A 23,910-nucleotide genomic window follows, 5' to 3' on the forward strand; every position below is an offset into this window, starting at 1 on the left:
CCCAGTGTATATTGTGTTAATGGCTATTACTAGGTATCTATAAAACTATTTTTCACTTTTTAAAAAAATTCTCCGTATTCTAGTCTTGTTCATCAAGGAAGAGGAAATGGTATCAGGCTGATCTACATGGTCCCTGACTTTAGCTCGCCCATAAGGCAGGCGCCTGCCCTACTGTCTGGTGAGTGGATTCTAACTGTTTCCTGAAAGAGGCACGATGCCACAAGCACTGTTCTCAGCTTCAGAGTACCTAGTGCTGAACCGTGAAAAGTGCCCTGGGTCTCACTGACTATGGTAGCCTTATCGAACCACTTTTTTGGCTTCCTGATTGTTCAACTGATCAACGAGTTAAAGCTTTGGTCCTGGGCAACCTGCCTGAGTGAATCACTCCAAATGGATATAATGACAACAATCTCAAAACTTGGCACAGTCTACCAGAGATATGGGCTCAATACTTCAGTCTAAGCCCCAGCTTCTGGCCAGGACAGAGGCAGACATGGCCCAATTCTAGACCTTCATAAAATAAAATGGCTTCTCTGTGTGAACAGGCATTATCTATGGTTAAGGACCAAAGGGAAGGGTAGCAATATTACAATGTGATGTTGGTAACCGGCCCTTTTGACTTTATGTCTAGGATGACCTTCATTAGCCACAACCCTCAGTACTAAAAGTAGATACAAGACTTTTAGAAGAAAATAAGGGAGTGCCTGGGTGGGTCAGTCCGTTGAGCGTCTGACTCTTGGTTTCGACTCAGGTCCTGATCTCAGGGTCATGAGATGGAGCCCTGCATTAGGCTCCGTGCTCAGCGCGGGGTCTGCTTGAGACGGTCTCACCCTCTCCCTCTGCCCCCCACCTCAAATAAATAAGTAAATCTTAAAAAAAAAAAAAAAAAAAAGAAAATCAGAACTGGTTGTATTCACTTACTTTTTAGAACTACTTCCTATGCTGTAAGAGGTTCCCTTCCTAATTAGGTTCTAGTCCCTTTTAGTTAAGTGTTATTCTCCTGGTGGCTTCTATTGCATTTTATTGGTTTTCCATATGACATGAAGTATTACTATTTTAAGGAAATCTCCTAATTTAAGGAGATTTGGGTTTTCTGTACTTTTCAGTTGCTAAATTGGATAAGCATCACTTTGTACTCCTTTATTACTCATTTATCAAATTGACTTTATTATGAAATTATTACTGTCTGAGAGACCTTTACATAGAAAAAAGTTCAACATTTTTAAATGGTACATAAAGTACAGGCCAAGGGTCAGTAAATTTTAGCCAGAGGGTCAAAACCAGCCCTTTTGTAGATAAAGTTTTATTGGGACGCAGCCATGCTCATTCATTTACATATTGTCTATGGCTGTTTTCACACTACACAGCAGAGGTTGAGTAGTTGCAACACAGACCATGACCCACAAAGCTGAAAATACTGACTGGCCCTTTATGGGAAAATTTTGCCAATTTTTTTGTCTTAGTTTGTTTTTACAAAATGCAAATAAATACATGTATTTTAACTATTTTTTGAGGATATTTAAAGTAGAGAAAAGTGATCAAAATTCATTTTTTTATTTTGGGTTAAAAGTGGAAATAGTCAAATCTGTGGCATATATATTGGGCTGTGGAAATACTCAAATCTGTGGCAAATCATTATGCTTATATACTGGGCTGTGTGAAAGCTTACCAGAAAAGCAATCTTTTATTTTTTTTTAAGTGAGTGAATAGTTGTATATTGACTTAAAATTGATTCTGTAAAAATTCTTATTTAAAGTAATTTGGAGAAAGTTGCTAAAAGTAATAATCATTTTATAAAAATAATGGTCCAACTAGAAAGTATTCAACATAGTCTCTCTTAAAGAATTTGATGGATGAATGGATTTTTTTTTGTACCCCATTTTGATACAATGAAAATTTTACTTAGAAATTTCAACTTGAAAAGTTTTAGAAGAATTTCTATTATGTTAAAGTGAAAAATAATTGTGCTATGTATAAACTTTTTCAAAGAAATTTAGAGACTTCCAAATGTAAGGATTATTCTTTTGTTTTTTTTAAATTCAAAGCTACATGCTGTTATGGAATAAAAAAATCCATAGTATGGCTATCCTTTTAAACTCTAGTTGAAAGCCAGATATACTTTTGTTTGAAGTTATATGGCTTTGTTACAAATGGCATACAAAATGCTCTCCACTTTCTTGCGATTCACCTTTATATTTTAAAAGTGTGGATTTTTTCTGTTTTCCCCTTGTTTGTTTCCTGAATGCAGTGCAAGTTCTAGTTCAGTGCCAGTTATAAATCCAGAAGAGGACACTTGAGGCAGAGATAATATAAGTATAAAGAAGAGAAGAAAATCCGAGGGTTTTATAGGTTCCTCCGTTCATCCCTTATCCTACAGTGGTAAAAGAGTGCACTTTGGAAGCTTTCTGGAGGGATAATTTCAAAGTGCAGCATCAAAATATCATGAGTTCTTAACTTTGGATCAGACTACATTGCAGTTTAACCATGGATTAAAGTCTATTTTCATTTTCTGCACATACATTAAAGTAAGGGCCAGAAGAGGCAGCCTAGGACTTCCAAAGGACCCCCAATGAAGAATGTTTTGCACAGTATCATTTTTTGTGATGCTTCCTAAACTGGACAGTGCTTTCAGATATTCACTTTGCTGCTTCTTAGAGAAAATTCTCCTCTTCTCATGGGATGGGAAATGGGCCAATTTTCTGTCATGCTACTTCTATATCTTTATAGGAAATGACAAATGCATTTCAGTGAGGTTTACGTTTCACTCAGCACACGGGAGACTCAAAGTATCCGTGTACAGAGACCGGTACATAGCATGTGGTCAATATATGCTTGCTGTTTCCACATATGAATGAAGAAAGGGGGCCAGCAGCTATTTAGAGTACATTCTGGCTCCCTGGGAATACTTAATTTCACAAACCATCCCTGTGGTAAATACCACAGTGAGATTAGAATGAAATGAAAGAGAGGAGGGAAAAACAAACAGCAACAAATTTTCCTAATGCCATTTTGCTGGAGGAGTTGTTTTAGAGAAGGGGAGGAAAAGACTGGCAAATAAAAACTTGGTTTCTTTGGGGCGTGCAGTACGGAGAAGGAAGGCTTTATAAGAAAGGACCACAAAAAAAAAAAAAATAAAGAATGTGTTACTGCCACACAACATGGGTATATATCAGAGACATAAAAGCCAGACACAAAATCAATATCACAGATTTAAAAGCCAGACACAAAAGAGTTCAGACCATTTACATAAAGTTTAAGAACAGGCAAAAATGAATCCGAGGTGATAGATGTCCCTTACTAGCCTGGGTGGGAGGGTGACTACTGACTGGGGAGGGGCACGAGGGAACCCCGGCGACGAAAATGTTCAATATCTTAATGTGGGTGGTGGTTATATGGGGGTATGAATATATAGAAAAGTTCATCATATTCTCGACTTTCATATTTAAGGTTTGTGAACTTTATAGCTCAATAGAAAAAAACAATAATAATGAAAGTAGGTTATGGAAAGGACACCCAATTTACCATGAAGGCTTAGTAGAGTCCTTGGAAAGGGTGGCAAACCCCTGGTCTAAAAACACTGCTGAGCTTAGCCTAAGAGACTTTTCTGAATTAGGATGTTTATAGTAATTTTTGTTGCAAAACATTTCAGTTCCCAAAGGATGTTTAGCATGCAGTAAGATCCCGTGTATTTAGCTGCAGCTAGATGCAGGCTGCTGAACATCATTCTGTTGATTCTTGGAGGATTGACTGCTTAAAAGCAATACTTTCTTGTTTTTCTTTGCAGATTGGCAGATTGCTACTCTGGCTTTACTCTTGGGCGGTGCTGCCATCATTCTTATCGCATTCCTGGTGGGTTTGATTTCTATCTGCGTGGGATCTCGAAGGCGCTTCTACAGACCTGTTGCTGTCATGCTTTTTGCAGCAGGTAAATGTGTATTTATTACGTTTGAGCTGGTATTCAAGCTGCAGCAACCTTTCTACCATCCCTCCCTTCACATGCAAAAGCAGTATGGGATTGCTGCATTACCTACAAATTGAGAGACATTTGATATATTTTAAGGTAAATTGACTAAGGGTTTGTTGTATTACAGGTTTTCAGTATGTTAAGCATTTCACAGAGCAGAGTGGCAATTTCTAAACTTGTAACTAAAACATGAGTAAGTAATAGTTCTTGACAGGGCTATTGCCTTACGAATTGCAGCAGATGTGTTTACCAACCGTCTTCACATTGTTTTTTTCCCCTCCTTTTATTGCCCCCTTGGTGACCTTAAGGCAACAGTATTTTTTTCTGATGTGAAACTGGAAAAAATTCCAATATATGTAGGCTGAAAGGTCTAAATCTGTTTGGAAACAAACATGCTTATAATGAAAAATAATAATGTATAACTTGAACCATCAGACAATTCAGTTGTATGCGGTCACTGGCATAGTCGTTAATCTAACAGCCATCATTCTAGGAAGCACGCACAGCTGGGATGAAAACATGAAGCAAGGTAAGGTGGAGGTTTTGCTAAAATCAGGGAACTATTTAGAAAGGGGCTTTACAAGACTAAAAGCCCAGTCCGTTATTTAATGTATTTTAATTTTCTATAAGAATAGCCTTGAATATATTGTTTTGATTCCAATTGAAATATTCTTGTGGTGCCTTCAATTTACCCTGTCAGTCACATCTGATTTGAAGACTGCAAAATAAGCCTCTGTGACTGTCAATAATGAAGACACTGACAGAGCCTTCTCGGATTAGATGGATTTTTTTTTTTTTAAAGCTGTTTAAAGATGGGAACAGATGAAATTTCTCAGGATTTGAAGTGTAGTTTGATCTAAAAATATAAGCTCAGAAGTATTCTGCTGCCCCCTGCTGTTTGTGTTCATTTTTTATACCCACGAAGACTGATTGGAATATGTAGGTGTCATGAAAAGGAAGGTCCAGAGGGCTGAAGTACATCTATGTCAAATCTCTTAAGTGACTTGCTCACAATTCTATAGTAGTTATCAGCAGAGCCAGGGCTGGGAGGCTACTGAATTTTGAACTAGTGGTTCATTCGCTACTGACTCATTCATTCATTCAGCTGTTCATTAGGTGCCTCTTACAGACTGAACGTGGCATTAAGAGACCCATGAAACTAGCTAAATAACACCACAGATACTTTCTAATAGAAGAGAAAACACTATTACAAAAAATAGTTTGAAATCTTAGGCAGTGGCCATACTATTCATTTTTTTGTTGCTCTCCTATGTAATAAAGATCTTTATCGTGAATCATTTAGTACAACATGAAGATTCTCCTAACGATTCCATCACAGTTCTCTAGTTTATATCTTGGTTCATGGATTTATCATGGATCTTTCTATTCTTAGAATGAAATAACTTAGATATTTTAATTTTAGTATAAATTTGTCTCTGCAGTGAGGATTTATTAACATAGTGATAATTGTAATAAAATTTTTTGATAAATTGTTCTGAAATTATATACCATTCCTTAAAACTGGAATTATGTTTTGAATAATCTTTAGAATACTCAGATATTTCTGATTTTACAAAGGTATAGAGGTACTCTAGACATTCTCTTATAAATATCCAGTATTACGGTGCTACCTAGTTACTGTCTCATTTAGATTTTAACTTACCACATAATAGCATGTGCAGAATCTATAAAGAAATCCATTGTTTATAGCACCTATTTTAAACATGCTTAGAAAAATAACTAGGAGTTTCTAGTTCTTTCTAAAAAAGCTCTGTATGTTTTCCCAAGTATAGCAAAATTTATGAAAATGTGAAAATAAGTACTGGTTGTAACAGAAAACATATTGTAAATGAACATAAGTTAGAGGTAATAGATTTGGTCAAAATAAAGATTCCAATTTAGCTCTAGCTACTACAAGTATTAGTGAAGTATAAAATAATGAAAGGAATCCCTACAGTAATATTCATATATTCATATTCTACCCGCTGAGACCTAAAGCAAGCATTATGCTTCTACATTTTTAAAATGTACATGTGCTGAGATTTAATTTTACTCATTCTCTTTTGACACTGTGCTTATGGAAGCTTTTTTTTTGAAATAACCATTAGTTTAGTGTTCACTCTGCTTATAAGCAAGGTAAAAACGTAACTCATTATTTGAAACATGTCATGAAAAGGTTTCTCTCTCCCATCTCAAAACCCATTAAGGAGTTGCCTGTAGCCGATTTCTGGAAAAGATACTCATTACACATAATAATCCATTATTGATTTGGGCATAAGATGAACAAATTTGGAAAATCTGCCCACTTGAAACAATGCTAGTGAAAATCATGGCTGTTTATTTTGCTTGTTTCATAGTAAACATACTTATTCTCTTGGTTGGCCTGTCTCACTTGTAATTCAGTTTAGTGATTCTAAATGTGTATTTGGAGCCATTTCCCCTTTTTGCTCATGTTGGTCTGCTTGAAAATAGTCTGTGTTTCTCTTCTTTTCTCAAAATGTTTTTTTCAAATAATACCCAGCCTTATCTTGGTGTTGACACATAGAGACTGTTATGTATTTCAGCAATAATCTTTTCTTCTGCTGAAACATGCAGTACATAAAATCAAAACAAACCTAGCATTACCACTTGGAAACATCTCTACACCGGACTACCTAATTAATTCAGCACCATGTGCTATGCCCGGTACAACGCCATGCGCAATAGACGGTTGAATGAATGCTGGAAAGATGACGAAGGCATGTGGCTTGTAACTTGACAGGGAAAAACAGGCATGTAAACAACTAGCTAACTCTAGCATAATTTTTCTTAAACCATTTCTCTTTTGACAATTTATGAAGCAGCAAGTTTCATGTGAGCACAAAGCTCCGACCAAAACAGCTCAAGAAAGTGATAGTTACAAAAATGATTTTTTTTCATTTATTCTTGTTTTCATTCACTTACTTAACAAATACATGTGGGGCACCTCTAGTATGTAGGTGTACTGCCTTGGTGTTAGATTATATACTCCAAGGGTATTTACTAAAAGCTGATGATCAAATCTCATAAAGGCAGCCAAACATATTTTAAAGGTTTTGCATCTTCCCTTTATCCCTGAAGTCCCTAATTTGGGGGCGGGGGTGGCTTGTTACCCACCTGAATAGTTAGTAGAAGGGCTAAGAGCTTGTCATCACTACAGCCTGTCTAAAACATTGTCCCGTGTTCCACAACTCTCTCACTCACTGGTCTTAGCAGTCTGGACTTCAGAATAAGATACTATCTGTAATAATAAGGTTGACAGTAATTAATCGAGCACCTACCACATGTAACACTGCTAGACACTTAGCATATACTATTTCTGATACAGCAGTCTTGAGATTGGGTATTTATTTTCCCCATATTATCACTGAAGAAATAAGTTCAGAAAGGTTAAGTGACTCCCCAGGGTTATCCAGCTAGTCAGTTGCAGGGCCAGGGTTTCAATCCATATTCACTTGGGTATGTATAACACATAGAGAAACAAGAGCAGAATCAGCCTTGAATTTTGAAATCAGCTGCCGACTGTGTACTACAGTTGGAGTCCACCCTGTAACTCCAGTTACTCCATCTCTTGGGGGCAACACCTGAAAGAAATAAGCAGTTTGAGAGGCCATAAAGACCACACTGATCAGTGGAACATGACTGAATCATAGCGCATCATGAAAGTGTGCACTTTTCCAATACAGAGGACTATAGCATGTTTCTTATTGTGTAACTGACAACGATAGGTAAAATATGATGGGACTGTAACTGGCATCTAGCTCTCACTAAAGAGTTGGTGAAATTAAAGGAGCTGCCTCTTTCTAGGTCCTCTTCTTGTATTGTCTGGTTTTGCAGATCTTTTGTATGCCCCACTGGGACTTAGGATGATTTTTTTCCATTTTTTAAAGGCCGTTAGTACAAATTGCAGAAGATTCTCAGTCTTCTAATTCAGATTTTAAATAACAGAATCCCCACTAATTTTTATTAATGATACTTCCTTTCTGTTCTATCTGCAAAAAGTCTTCTGTAAATGAATGTTTGTACAGAATGGTGATTGTTTTTCCCCCAGGGTCCTGCAACTGCTTTCCACCTCTGAGCTCTCTCTGATTAGAGGCTTGAATTTTGCAGCCCTCTTTACAATACTGGAGGTATTTTGAGTCTAGATTTTGGCAGAAAAACCAGTGTCCAGCTTAGATTTCAAACTAAAAAGGAATTCTATTCACAGATCTTTATCAGTATCAAACTACCCTTTGGCTAGAACAATTTATCGTATCAATGCCAATAATTAATTTCATACGTACTACAACTCTTGGTAGTTACAGATTAAATTTAAAAAGGAAAAGAAGGGGGCGCCTGGGTGGCTCAGTCAGTGAAGCGTCTGCCTTCAGCTCAGGTCATGATCTCAGGGTGCTGGGATCGAGCCCTGGCTCGGACGCTCAACAGGGAATCTGCTGCTCTCTCCCTCCCTCTCACTCTGCCCCTCCCCCTGCTCATGCTCTCTCTCCCTCTCTCTCTCAAATAAATAAGTAAAATCTTTAAAAAAAAAACAAAAGGAAAAGAAGATCGCTTCATATTAACCCTTCATGGGCAAATGTTTTCATGAATCTCCAAATTACCATTTTCTTTTTGTAAACATTCTGTATTTAGAGACTTGTCTGGTAAGTCCTGTCAATTCTGTCTCTAAATTATCTTCTAAGTCTGTAGCTTCTTTTCATGACCCACCATTACTGCCTCAGTTGAGGGCGTAGTGGAACATCTCCGTTCCCAGGTTGGAACTTCCCCTACTTTATTTTTTTATGGTAATATCTGACTTAAAATATCTACGTGACTCCTTCCTTTCCCTTTCCTAGAATCCAGGTACTGCGTTTTTCTTCTGTCATCTTTTCTTCACCTTCTCTCCTCTTTCTTTCCCACTGGGGGCATCTCAGTCATCACTGCATACAGGTACCCATGCATTGACTGGCCTCCTTCCTAGGAGCCTCCTGTCTCTAGTCCCTCCTGCGTACGTTCTGTCTTGCACACAAACGCAGGAGGTGTTGTTCTCAAATACACATCTGGTCTCGCCGCTTGTCCCTTTGGTTTCCCCAGAGGCGGAACCTAAGACAAGGAAACAAGTGCAAGTACTTAGTCTGGGAGGCAAAAGCACGGATACGGAAAAGTGAGACAGAGAAAGAGGACATTATCAAGCCAGTTGTTGCTGAAGGCAGCTACAGCTTAAACTTCCTGGAAAAGTCCTGGACACCGGCTTACAACACACACCTCAGAGTTATTTCATTGGAAGGACTAGGGGAAGTGGGGTATTTAGAAGCCAGATTCGGAAGAGTCATTGGTAAGGGCTGAGGCGATGCAGGGCAGCCGGCAGCGTTCATTTCCCAGAGCACCAGGCCTGCCCCACAATCAGGCAAAGTAGCTTTCGTGGCCAGAGGAGAAGTCAGGCAAAGAAGTGCAGGTGCTGCAGACAGTTGGAAGTAAGGCTGACAAGTATTGGAGTGATGAAGATGAGAGCATATGGGTCGGGCACCCAACAGCAGCTACAATTCAGATAGCCTCTGAGATGTCTCCCTGTAGAAACTGGCCTCTTATTTTTATGACACATAAGCCTTTTATAGTCTGAACCAAACCTTTCCATGGGAATGTACCCTTTATTCCAACCTCCTGACTTTTCTATAGGTACACCCTCTTATACTGCTAAGCTCTATACAAGCTGCTGCTTTTTCCCAGAGGTCTTTTCATTTTTGTCTTCTGACCAAGTCCTGTCCATCCTTCGAGAACCAGTTCAAATGGTGCTTCCTCTCGGAAGCCCTCCCTTCTTTGTCCAGGCAGAAATGGTGTTTGGGATATCGTTAGAGTTCAGAAAACGTGTAATGAATGGATCAGTGAACATGCCTCTGCTCTTACTGTTGAACACATTCATTTATAATTATCTATGTGTCTGTTTTCACCATAGAGTATGAAATACGACCGGTCAAGGGCCATGTCCTGTCTGTCTGATCCCTTTCAGCTGCCACACAGTCAACATCCAATAAGTTTTTGTTGAAATATCCCCTTAAATGAAAGTACTGAATATTTCAATATTGAATGTTTTCAATGGGTCAGCATTGAAAGCGCTGAAAAATAGCCCCTTAAAGAAAACTAGACATAAGACAAAAATTAGTACCTGTAAGTTCTTGTCATGCCTCTCTCCACACAATTTCATGGTTACTAGTTTCGTTGCCTCTTTTCAAAAGAGTGGAGAGAGGTATAAAATGAACTTCCAATTCCCTTCAAATTCTAAAATGCTACACAACTTCACTAACGTTGCCTCTGAGGTGGAGCATAGAGAATACCACAGCCGATGCCTATTATGTTTCACTGATTGGTGGTAAAGTAGAAATGTAAGTGTGATATGTTTTCTTGAGTTCTGGACTCGGTTTGTGTATTTGTTTATTTGTTTTTCCCTTCACAGCATCTATAAAAGGCAAGGAGGCATTTTTACCTGCCTCTGTGTATTTTTATTAAATGGAAAAAGTTATTTACAAATGCAGGCTTATGTATGTTTTTTTCTCAGTTTTGCTATTACATGCATTTCTGTCACTGATTCTAAAGAGAGTAAAATAATGCAGAGGCATAAAGCGTTTTAGGGTAATTTTCATCTGGCCAGAACACAATAAAGCTTTATCTCTAAGAAAGCTGCTCAGGAGAATATGCCAGTGGAGCCTAATGGAGTTGTATTTCCACTTTTCCACTAGAGGGAAATTATGTCATTGTATTATACCATGGGGGCCAAATATTTGCTAAATAAAACACATTGAAATGAGTATTAAAAGCAGTCTAGGTAAACAACTCACCCTCGGGACTGGCTCTTTCAGAAATGAACCCATATAATCCTTCTAGAATACAATTCAGATCAGTTATTACTTCTCTGCTCAAACTCCTTTAGCATCTGTCCATCACACTAAGAAGAAAATCCGGACCCCCACCCGTGGTTCACAGGGCCATCCCCGGAGGGGGCGCCTGCTTCTCTCTTCCGTCTCACATCTCACGTCTCACGTCATGCTCCACCCAGATTGCTCACTCCCCATTCGATTGACCTGCCCCCCTCACTTTCTTTATTCAGGTCTGTCCTCAAATGACTCCTCCCCTAAAGGGGCTTTCCCCAGCTTTTGATCTGAAAGAGCAGCCTGCATCCCTCTATCTGGTTTTCTGGCGTTCTTGTATTTTTCACGTCTCTTGGCAATACCTGCCATATTCTGTGTCTGTTTCTTAATGGCCGGCCTCCTCGTGAGGGTAGTGACTTTTGTTACCCATGCCTTAAACTGTACCACTTGGTTCAAACTTTTATTGAGTGAATGAATTTGTCGAATGAGTAAATGAATGACTATTCCTACTTCACATTTATATTTCAGTCACCAACTGGCAAGATCAGTCATGCTTTGACTAGTGACCAGAGTATAAGAGCCTGAGGAGAAATTGCCTTTTTATCTTTTAAACTTACTTACTAACTTTGCAATGTTTTTCTGTAGTTCGTGGTTGATAGTAATTGACTTCTTGTTAGTTTTAAGACATTTAATACATGAAACCACCCTTTCCCTCACAAAGTCACAGAGCCAGCTGACTTTTTTTTTTTTAATTAATACACATTTAGCACTTGCTGGAAGTAGAGGAAGTGTGGGTTATATAATGAGCTGTCAGTTGTCCTAACAATGACTTAAAACATTTTCTAAGGCTTTTAAACTATAAACAAGGTGTGATGTTCATTTTGGATGCCAAGAGATTCTCCTTTTATATGGACCTATTGATCTATCCACTCTCTATAGTATGGAAGTGTGGTAGGCGCAGTGTTGAGCTACATGGCAAAAATGTTTCAAATTCTTACATCTGGCTCCAGAAAGGTTACTTGACCCCTAGTCAGAACCTTACAGAATGGAATGATTTTGTGGAATCATACCCTCATGAATTTTCTGGAGTTCATCAATTTTACGCTAGAGAGAGGACCATTAATGTAGACTTTCTGGGAACATCAATCATATTGGTAATAAGGATCTTTTATAGGTACTGAGAATAGATGAGGCTAGACTTTACAGCACAAAACTCCAGTTTAATTAAACACACTGTTCATCCTACTGCTCTTTCTAAAAAATGTAATAAACTGTATCTTTTTTTACTATATCAAATTTTATTCTTGTCTCCATAATTGTTCGTGTATTTGTTGTTGTACTTTTGGAATTTACAGTATTTTTAAGATGAGTTAAATCATAATCATTTTGACTAAACCTTTACTTGATGTATCAGGGGGTTGGCAAACTTTTTTTTATAAAGGGCCAGGTAGTAAGCACTTCTGGCTTCGTGAGCTGCATGGTTTCTCTTGCAACTCTCCAACCTCTGCTGTTGTAATGCGGACAGTATGTGAACGAGCCTGGCTGTGTTCCAAGAAAACTTATTTTCAAAAACAAACAGCGGACCAGATTTGGTAGTTTGCCAACCCCTGCCCCATAGTACATAGTACCCAGATTTTTTAAGATTGTTTCTTGAGGGTAGAAGCTGTCCTGTAGTAGAGAATGAGGCAGATGCATCCCATAAATTCTAGTTAAGTTGATTGAAATAAAGTAGAAATTATATAATAGATGCAATATGCAGTTATGATTTTGAATGGAAGACATCATCTCTTGTGTAATCCAGTGTCTCCCATATAGAAATATCAACAGGATAAGGACCACTTTAATTTTAGATATATAAGAAAAACAACAACCCTTCCCTTTCCTGATGAATTGTTTTTTTTTTTTTCAAATCAGGTATGACTCATCACAGTTCCCCTTTAGCCCTGACTGACAACTGACTTAAGAACCGAGAGTTAGCTGAGAACGAAGAGCTGAGTTTTGTCTCGATGGTAGTAGCCAGCATTAGCTGATGTTTTCAGTACCATTAGCTCCTATGCCTTCATTGATTTCATTCTTTTTTGAAAGTAGGTGAAGAATAAATATATAAATGTCTGTTATATCTAACACAAAGGTTTAATCGGATGTGGTTTCTTGACAAAGATGACTTTTGAGCCTCTTTTGAAGGATGAGAGGAAAGGAATGAAAATCGTTTTTGATCAGAGGAATATAAGCAAAGACATCATGGTAGGAGTTGCTAGAATCATCGGCTGAGTTACGTGGTATGGAGCTTGACCACTTTCATCAGTACAAATGAATTTGAATTCCTCAGTTCCTCAAGAGCATAAATAAATAGCAAGGGTTTCGGGTATTTGGGGTCACTGTTCGCAGGGAACTATTTACAGGTTTTGTTTTGTTGAGCTTATAGTACTACTTGCATAATAGTGATGCTTATATATGTATGTCTATAAAGTGAGAATCACTACTTTGTATGCTCTTGTAAATTATTGCACTAATTATTTCATCAAGTACTATTATGGGGAGTTACTAATTGCTATTGTGAAACAGTGTTAAAGACAAAATTGCTAATGTTTTAAGGTACACCATCTAGAATAAGCAGTGCTTCAATTTTTTTGGCTTTTAAGTTTGATTACAAAGCAATTCTCATACATATATATATATATTTATGTGTTGTATCCTTTTATTTCCTGCAAAGAACACTTTTCTAATTTCTATTTGCTTTTCTTTCAGTTGTTTTACAGGTTTGCAGCCTGGTCCTTTACCCAATCAAGTTCATTGAAACTGTGAGCTTGAAAATTTACCATGAGTTCAACTGGGGTTATGGCCTGGCCTGGGGTGCAACTATATTTTCATTTGGGGGTGCCATCCTTTATTGCCTGAACCCTAAGAACTACGAAGACTACTACTAGAACCAACAGTCTCACATTTTAAAAAACAACCAACCATCCAACAAAAGGATTACGTCTGTTATCTTTTCTAACTCACTGTTTTCTAAAACACATGTGGAGCATCAAGCAGTTTCCTCAGTTGACTTAATATCTTTTGCCTTTTGGCTGTCAACATCATAACCAGCTTTTACATCCATTTTAGGGACCTGCACAAATTAAGAGAGCTGATTAGACATAGGCAAATGCTGCAAACTTCCAATATGGTCATGTCATTTTTCTTGACAAGTGAAGGGTCTATATAGGCAATGCTTTGGCAATCAACTTCTCCCCGGGAAGGGAGTCAAGACTTGGAGACATGTGCTTTTCATTGTGCGGTTAGCAGTTGTGCCTCAGCCATATCTAGAATGAGGAGAATTGAGAGTCTCTGCTTTCCCTGGGGCAACTAGAAAGAAATATGCATGAGTTGCTTTTGTCCGAAGTACCCTTTAAATCATTTACCAAACATTACTGCAAATAATTGTGCGTATGTAACAAGCTTAAATATTTTTATAGAAGGTGAACCATTAGTATAAATGGTAATAAGTTGTTCCCTACTCCAATACATGCATTTGCCTATTACACATAAAAGTAATATTTGCTTTAGTGAAGTGATTTGAACACTAACCTTGTACACGTTAAGAGGCTTAGATTGGTATTCACACTTACTTACTGTACAAAAGTACATATACCTTAAAGCTTTTGCTCTGTGTTCTCTACTGTTTCACTGGAAAGTTTTAATAGAATTGTATAAGAAGAAAAATTGAAATGGTGTTAATCTGAAAACTCATGATTCTTCTGCAAGCACTGTAGTTCAAAAGAGAGTAGCAATTAGAATGATCATTTTGTTAAAAGTTCAGTAAAATAGAAGGCTGCTTTTTTTCAAGTACTTTAAATGTCTTTATTAAAAAATAAAAGAATAGTGATAGATTTATAGAAATGTCTAAATGTCTTAGTAGAGGAGTAGAATTCATCTGGTTATCACCTGGTCCTCTGAAGTTAACTAATGGGCTAACTGATTTGTGTACACAATTATGATGGATTTATGTTAAGGGAATCATTTGTTGGCTGTTCAAATGGAAGGAAATATCAATGATAGGGAATAAGTTTGCAACTAATCTCACACTGCAAACTTGCATTAATCCTGTTTAATACACAAATTTGGATAGTTTAATTATAAACATATTTTTATATCAAATAATACAGTTCTAATATAAAAGTTATAGATAGTTATTTTTGTTAACAAAGACACTAAAACAGTATGTCTTGGTTTTGGCCCTTTTGCACAGAGAAGCATTGGAAAAATCATTTAAAACCTACTTACGTTCTATTGCAAAATCCGCTAAGAGCAGGACCACATCAATAGTATTTAATAATTTGCTTTACCTCCCAGAGCATAGTTCTGCTTTCAGCTTGTCTTAAAAACTGTTGCCAGAACAACAGGGAAAAAAAATCTATTTTATTATTCAAACGCTTAAAAAAAACCCTTCCATCTTGTGACTTCTCTATAGAATCACAAAGTAAATATGAAGAACCTGGCTTAATCTTACTTTAGCAATGACAGACAAGAGTAATTAAATGCATCCTAGAGAAAAACCTTTATAAAAGTATATGGTTCTCTATAGACTCATAAGAAACTATGGGTGGAAGTTTTTCAGAAAGATATTAGTATCACAGAACCTTCTGAAGCAATTTTCTTGAGAAATAGTGAAATCTGGGCCAGACTGTCTTGCAGTTAATTGCATACTGTCAGAGCAGCATGAGAAATATGGTATTTGTTGGGTAGGGATTTTGGCTACTAAACACTCTCTATTGTGAGAGAGTCTCTTTATTCCTGAATAACGGGAGAACAGTACTTTGGTGCTGACATCAGTGAGGCACTTTTCTTAGTCTTAGTAGAGGATGCAGTGTGCTGTTAGACCGATATCACATCTCGATTCTTACCAAGTTTTTATTCTCTGTCAATATGACAGGCTGGAAAATGACAGAATATGTTATAGGCTAAGGCACACATATTTGCAGTACACTCAAAGGTAGATTTCTTATATAACTTTTCTCCCCTTCCCAGTGAAGAGCCCTATGTTATATTTCTACCATCACTAATATTTGAAAGTATTTCATGACTAACAAGCTCAGTACAACACGAAAGTTGTTGCTCATCCGAAATACTGTTTCGTCTATCAGAATGAACACAAGTGAATTTTCACCTACATTACGTCTTTGCAGCTTTAGGTTTGTTTGATGTTTTCTTACAAGCAAAACTGTTGACTATAAATCCATTGTTTATCTTAGAGTGATATATACGCATACACACATAGAGCATAAAGTACTCAGCAGGGCTAGTTATTTGGATTTCTTGCACAACTATTTAGCTTTTTGTAAGTTCAACATGTAAATTTTAAAGACAAATATAGAGAGACCTATGTGTTTGAAATATAAATGATATATATGGATTAGCATGTACCTGTATATTATTAAACATGCAATGAACTGACTGGTAAGTGACGTCTAATTGTATGGCTAGCAATGTAATTTATTCAGACTGTATTTTTGTACAGAGCAGCGCACACTAACCTATGCCTCTGTGTCCTCTTTAATGCCTAAAACTGTGCCTAGAAATTTCATCTGTCTTAAAAAATAAAATTATACTTCATGCTGTTTATGCTATAGTTTCTCTACTGCTGTTCTATATTTATTATTTTTAAATATATGACATGTTTACTACTTAAATATGAATCCATGGTATTCTGGTTATTTTTTCTAACAGTCCTCTGGAGGAAACCTGTTTATCACTCCAGTGGTTTTGAGTTTGCAGTTTCGCGATCGGTTCTTCATTTCATGATTTTTGTAGCTGACATGAAGTTATCTATGTGGAAAAAATAAAAATAAAAGTGGTTTCACTGATGTGGTTTGACTTGTGTCTTCTCTGTTGTGCAGACCCATTAACAGGTTCCCAAATTACACGTCTGCAAGTTCATGTTCTCCTTTATAATATATAGTACCTAGAAAACAGAACCTGCCATGGCATGCTCATTTTATGTAAAACCTTTTTAAACTAGTTTTGTTTCATATTCTCTCCCAAGATTCTTTCTGTCCCCTGCAGTTGAGTTATATAAACACTAAGAGAAAGAAAGAAGGTTAAATGTCTCTTTAAACTTTGTTTTGAAATGCACAGGAAGGAGATACAGTGCAGGCTATTGGTTTTCTTACTCTAATGACACAATTAGAAACAGGAGTAGCAAAAGGGTCGCTACTCTGTTTTGGCTTTTGTTTAGTTTTCGGTGTTTGCAAGGTAGGTTAAAACAGCCCCTCCTGCATTATTTCTCATTTTTAATTACAGAGGTACGCTCCATTTTCCGTGCACACGCGCATGTGAACAAATTCATAAAATTAATTTCGCATCACCTTTGTGTATATAAATGGTGAGTGTACTTGGAAAGAAATTTAAATGAGGCAATAAAATGCACTTGTATGGTTGCCAGAAATTTTTCTTGAAGATAGAAATAGAACCACATGTAATCGAATAAACTTTCTTGTGTTGATAAAATCAGTTTGAACATGAAGTACGTATTTTTGTTAGGATATCCTTTCATGTCTCATATGAACCCTTCAGTCTTGAAAGGTTCATAGAACTCTTTTCTGCCAAAAAAATACTGTAAATCATCTGCAACCCTATGCTATATTTAATATCAAACTTCCAGAAGTATGCATATTTGACAGCTATAAATTCAGCATTTTCTATCATTTTGGAGATTTTCCTTTCAACGGCCTTATTCTAATTTGACATGGTAGCATCATTCATTTGATGTATTACGTTTTCAGTATAAAGTACTTTCATTTGTATACAGAATTCTCATGAGCAAAACACTTTTACAAACATGTCCTGCCTGATAATTATCCATGACCCACTTTCTCTGAATTTGGAAGACATGGAGACATAACTTCACTCTGATTTGACAAGGGAAAATTCTTGGCCTTCAGAGATTTCACTGTGAACATGAAAGAGGAAAGCGTTTTCAATTTGCTCTGCCATAATGGCCATATAGCCTGTTAGCGGTTTCTTTTACTAAGTCGGGTCCATCCTATGTCAACACAGTGTCCCATTTTGAAGGTTTTTAAGTCGTCTGGGTTAGAAAATAAATTGGTAGTGAAATTATTTTCTGTTCTGTAGAATAATCCACTGAATACCTGAATTTCTGATTTATCAAATTCTCATAACCTTCTATTAATAGCTTTTCAGAAGCACAACCTTAGATGGGATTAAAAGAGCAAATAAAAATTAGGATTATGTGCTTAGTATTTTCACTGGAAGCACTAATTTATTTGAATAACTTAACTTCTGTGTCAACTATTGGAATGTGGCATCATAGCTACTGAATGCCAAAGTTAAGATCAGACTAAGTAACAAAACACCATCTAGTAACATGCCAACAATTTTTCTTGTATGAGGCAGGTCTTCGAACTGTTCGGGAAGTCCTCAGATTTTTAACAACTACGTGTTGATATGAGCAGAGAGTCCATATATCTATACTTGGAAAATCTGTTTTCAAAGAGTCACCAGCTGGGTGACTCAGACATTTATATTCCATCAGTAAGTCTAATGGTTCCAAAGTATAAGAGAACAGGAGCTGAACTGTTCAAGTGGGAAGAATAATATGTGGTGTTTCGAAGCCAAGTTTAACAGCACACAAAGAATGGTGTTCTTTATAAAACTAAAGCTGTGTTGAGTGGTTCACCAGAGAAACTCAGTTTTGGCAAGCAATTATTTCCAAGTTGAATGACTTCATAGGAATAATGATTATAAAAGAAACTTGGAACGAGTACTGGAAAATAATGTCATCAAACCAGCAAAAACCTTGAATACTTCAATTTCTGCATGTGACAAGAATTAATGAAGAAAATAGTTTCTAAACATATATATACTAATAAACATATATACTAATTATATATAATAATAATTACACATTACATACAGGTGATGGTGGTACTGAAGACTGCCCCGTGGCTGCTTTGAATGTATCATTATAAAGGTAAAATAAGAAATAAACAGCCTTTTTAAAAAAAAATATGGTTCACAAGAAAGGTTCCAAGAAATTAAGTCTGAACAGATGAAATTATTATGAATGAGGGATTACACTGTTAAGGGATAAATGGAGGAGATACCTTGTGTTAACCGATACCTTGTGTTAACTCTTTGATACCATGTGTTAACTAAAAAAACATAATGCTCTCATGCTTGGGAAACTCTCCCACACACAAACTTCTCTATCAACGTGTTTTTGGAGACTAAGTCCCCCTTTGTGACCATATCACAGCTCAGTGGCAATGTGGCAACTCCTGATGTCAAGAACAATTTTCCAATATTTAACATTGAGGTGATTCTTCTTAAGCATTATCTAGCTATTATGGTTGTGTTAATTACTTGCATAGTGATGTGTCTGAAAGAAGCAAAATGAGAAATTGTAATCATTGGGAAGGAAAAATTTTCCTCTACCATTCAAGTTTTTTTTTTTTTTGGCTTGTCTTAAGAATTAAATTGATATGAGACAGATAAACAGGAGAAAATCAAATTTAATTATGTACATATGGGGACTCTATAAGACTATGAGGCCCACAGGCAGTCAGGCATTTGAGCTAAGGAGAGGTGGGTAGGGGTCTGGGCCTACAAAGGGAAGGAAGGCAATTCCCAGGAATATGAAAAAGTCAGTGTTTGGTAAACAATATTTGCTGAGTATTCCAGAAACAATGGGACACAGAAGATTTGGGTCAAACAGGACTTGCTAGTTTCCTCCCTGTCCACTGCACCCAGTTCATATTATACTATAGTTATCTGTGGTGATAGCTCTCCCCTGGAGCAGATCCTCTATCTAAATCCTTTCAGGCAGTTATGGAAGAAGCAAAAAAGAAAAACTCCTTGAGTCATCTGTTTCTTACAAACAATCAACCTAAAGTAATCCACAGGCCAAAAGACACGTTTTGAGGAGGCAAATTTTGCTCCCCTAAATAATAAAACATTTAACACTTACGATAATGAAAATTGTTTCTCTTTCAGCTCTACCCTCTGAATGCTGTTCACTGTTGGAACAAATTTGGCATAAATTTGACATAATATAGAAATTCTTATGGAGGTATAAGGTTTCATATAAAATTTCCAGTTATATTTTCCGAAGACCTTGATATTTTTAAATGCTGCTTAATGAAGCAGAATTTTGGAAAAATCTATTCTCAGGGTATTTCTGTGCAAGCCTCAATATTTAGCACATCTTTCTAGCCAATTTTCAAGACATGGAGTACTTTGAGTTACTTTCTCCCATTTCTTCAGGCCTGTATAAAATTATTTTTTCCCTATCTGTATCAAAAGTCAATAAACATTAGTACATATTTAGCCAGGCCTTTGAGCTTTAGCAAGTTCAGGTATGATCCTACACACCAGGATCCAACCTCCTGCTGTCAATGACTGGATAGCATTTTTGAATTAGAAATGTTCTAGAAGTTGAGGCAACCACTAAGACTTCTCATGCCCATTCAAACCAAAAGCACTGTTTGGCTTCAGTTAGGTTTCTTTGACTATTGTGCTGTTTGGACAGAGAAAACACATGTAATAATGCTATTTTCCTAAACTAAGGCTGGTTTTGATTTATTATTATAAATATGTACAAATTTCATGCATTTATATACTTAGAATGGTTTGCATATTATCTATTTTGGAAGTGGAGCATTTTTAAATTTACAATTTAATGGAAATACAAAGTTACAGTCAGAATAAGGATTGGGGAAAAATATCTACAGGAAAAGGAGATCAAACAGCTGGATCTTCCAAGTTTTACCATTTAGTCATAACTGTGTGGTATAAGACTGTGAAGGTATGAGAGCAGAAACCTGACAGGTTGGTGTAATTGATTAGCTTTGGAGTCTATGCTCCACCCATAATGATTTTTCTGAGAACAGTAGAGGACTTGGCAGGCAGCCATATTTGCATGACCCTGCACCCCTGCACCCCTGGTCAGAGGTAATTACAGCAGAGATGTTGCTGCCTTAAGCTAGCCTCCTCTGTTTCTCTTGCCCGTTAATTTGGAATTGGTCTCTGCATGTAGCTAGTAATAAAATGCATAAACCATGGGGTATTGGGGGTGTGTGCAGGGATGCAAAGAAAAACTGCAGAGAATAAAGGAATGAAATAGACATGCAGAGAGAAGCAGTCAAGAAGGACCATGTAACACCCAGAGAGTGGGAAAGAGTGCCAATTCCTAGTAAGGTCAAGCTGCCTGTGTTCTGTGAAGTACTTCTGTGTCCTTCCAATAATTTCCTGTTTTGATTAAACCAGTTTTAGTGGGAACCAATAGAACCTTCTGTTAGACAAAGCACCCTTCATTAGAGGGTTCAATATTCAGGTTCTGTTAAATGTCCAAAAAAGAACTGGGAAGATTTCTTGGCACACTTCCCATCCCAACCCAGGGTGCCCAACATTCCATTTCCCCAACAAAATTTATTCCCACTTGTCTCATTCACATTACAATGGCTCATTCACAGTACAATGTAGCTCAGTGAAAAGATTTTAATGTAAACTCTCCCTTCTCTGTGTATACTTTTTCCAGGACCAAAGTCATATGCTTAAGGGGGAAAGATCAATAATTATTAGATGGCACAAAAGCTGCCCTGGAATCTCGGAAGCCACTCATGGTAATTTCTCTTAACATCTTACATCTAGAATGCACTGGCAATCTATATTAGCCCCTAAGAGCTGTTGGTCTGCACAACCCCAGAGAACACATTCACATGTGTTCTCCAAGAATGCCAGTCTTGCTGACTTTGCCTCTTTGAATTTATGGCTTATCTTGAGGATTTCAGAGTAATACCTCACACACTCACAATATCTTCTTTAAAGATTTTATTTATCTACTTGAGAGAGAGAAAATGAGCAGGGGGGAGGGGCAGAAGGAGAGAGAGAAGCAGACTGCCCGCTGAGCAGGGGCTCGATCCCAGGACTCAGAGATGATGACCTGAGCCGAAGGTAGACACTCAACCGACGGAGAAACCCAGGAGACTCTCACATACACAATATTATTATCAACCAAAGTTTCCATTACCATCACTCTAGTGCTGCTTTGGGCTCAGGTAAATCAAACCCAAGTAGAATCAAGCATTTTGGAGCAAACCCAGTAACTGCATATAGTAAAAGAGCCTACTCATCCAACTTCTCCGGAGATCTGACCTGCATGGCTGCTTAAGCAAGTCAACCTAATGGTTACAGTTATTCTTGGATCCTCTTTTGGCTACACAGTGGCTCCAACACATGACAAAGTAGTTATATACAAGCACAGACAACCAAACCCAAGGTCAAAGACTTAATCTCCCCTGCATTTGTGTTCCCAGATCAACCTAGGATTAAACAAGGGATGGGAAGTAAAACCTCCCCCATTCTTGCTATTGTGTCCGCCTAAACGCAACTCTGTGTGTGTGTGTGTGTGTGTGTGTGTTTTAAGAAAAGAATGTTACTTGTTCATGAAAATCCACTGATGAAATATGTATTTCAATATCAGATGCACTATGACATAGATACTAACAACTTCAAGAGGAGGACTGTTCTTTCTTGCAATGAGACCAAAAATTACTTAGGTGTTTACATGACATACTAGGATGAATTTTTTACTTCTTGGTGCAAAGTATTATAGGCAGTCAAATTAACTGTCAACTCCACAGCTTTCATCCAGGGGCTAAGTCATCCACTTTGAGAGGTGTTTTGTTTTTTTTTCCTATTTAATTTCAAAATAAAGTTCTATTGATTCGTGTGAATTTCAGCTTTGATGGACATTTTTTCTGTGACTCTGGATGACAGCAGATGGCCTCATGCCCTTAAGACAAACTGATTCATCACCACTGGTATAATACACGATCCCTTTTTTCTGTGAACAATATCTTCAAATTGCCCAGAGAAGCCACATGCACATACAACATGAGACAGAGTGGTTCTGACAGCTGGTACTATTGAGAAAAGGGTTCCTTAAGACTTAAGTGATAGAAGACTTCAAGGATTTGGTGGGACTTTCTCTGGCCCATTTTAGTTGTTTCAGTATTTGATATCACTAAATACCCTACATCATCATTTTTCTCATTCGTTTACATTTCTCAGGCCTTCAAAAGATCCTTGAACACATTTAACAAAAAGTTTAATTCTTTAGCACATTCTTTTTTCCTGTGGCCTGAGCAGCAAAAGCCATTTGTTTTTTGAAATACCCGCAACTATCCCATTTCCTGGGTCAAGGGAAAATACATGCCTTGGTATTTTCCATTCTTATTTGGATCTAATAATGCAAGGCAAAACAATTCTGCATTCCTGACTCCTTCATCAGGAAAATGACATAAGAATCCACATAACAAACACAGCACAAGGCATTTAGGACTGCTGTATTTTACACACTATATTTAAATGCTTCAGGAATAAGAATAGAGTCTTAAAAATACATCAGGTCAGGACTTGCTTCCTCCTTTCTCCAGTCTTTAAATGCAAACACATGCATACTGACAAGTCTCAGAAAAATAGCCCTAATGAGAATTTCTCCCTTTCCCAAGGGGTGCCCTCTGCCACCATCTATTTATGGAATAATAGTGGGCTCCCTCCTTCATTCTCACATCCTACATTTAAAAGAGAAACTTCCATTTTTAAAGTATTGCTGAAAGGAAAGAAGTCATCTTTTATCACAGTCAGGAAAGGTCAGCAAGTCAGTAATCCTCCATTCACTTACTGACAGAAATATCCTTTCTTCCCACAGCAGACCAGAACAGTGATTTATTTGAGATTGGCATTAATACATAAAATGTCCAGTACACCTAGCTATGCCTGGGCAATCCCTTACATGGTCCAGAGGCTTCTTTTTTTACCTGCTAAGGCTGTGAATTGAATCTGTTGGAGCAAGCATTGTAGATAGGATTCCCAATCCCCTCCCAAGCACTCTTCCATAATATCTAATCCTGCCAAGGCCAAAATATTTTCATAACGAAGACCAACCAAGAAGCGCTCTTTGCTTCTGTGCCCAGATGTTGACCTTTCCTTTGCATTTGGGTGCCCACACTCACAGACAACCCTACAGAAGTTTTCTTTGTTTGTTGCAAACTGCATGTTTGTTTTTCAGTCCTCCAAATATTCACT

General features: G+C 37.3%; 1 protein-coding gene across 1 annotated transcript in view; it reads left to right on the plus strand.

The window, feature by feature from the left end:
- The window catches only part of TMEM47 (transmembrane protein 47), a 29,193-nt gene extending 12,526 nt beyond the window's left edge, over nucleotides 1–16,667 (plus strand). The window contains exons 2-3 of the mRNA XM_027608816.2: nucleotides 3,785–3,925; nucleotides 13,570–16,667. Of these exons, the coding sequence (XP_027464617.1) occupies nucleotides 3,785–3,925; nucleotides 13,570–13,748 (320 nt within the window). The 3' untranslated portion in view covers nucleotides 13,749–16,667. The remainder of the gene's footprint in view (nucleotides 1–3,784; nucleotides 3,926–13,569) is intronic.
- Nucleotides 16,668–23,910: the final 7,243 nt, after the last annotated feature.

This window comes from Zalophus californianus, chromosome X (genome assembly GCF_009762305.2).
Source record: "Zalophus californianus isolate mZalCal1 chromosome X, mZalCal1.pri.v2, whole genome shotgun sequence".
NCBI classification, from domain to species: domain Eukaryota; kingdom Metazoa; phylum Chordata; class Mammalia; order Carnivora; family Otariidae; genus Zalophus; species Zalophus californianus.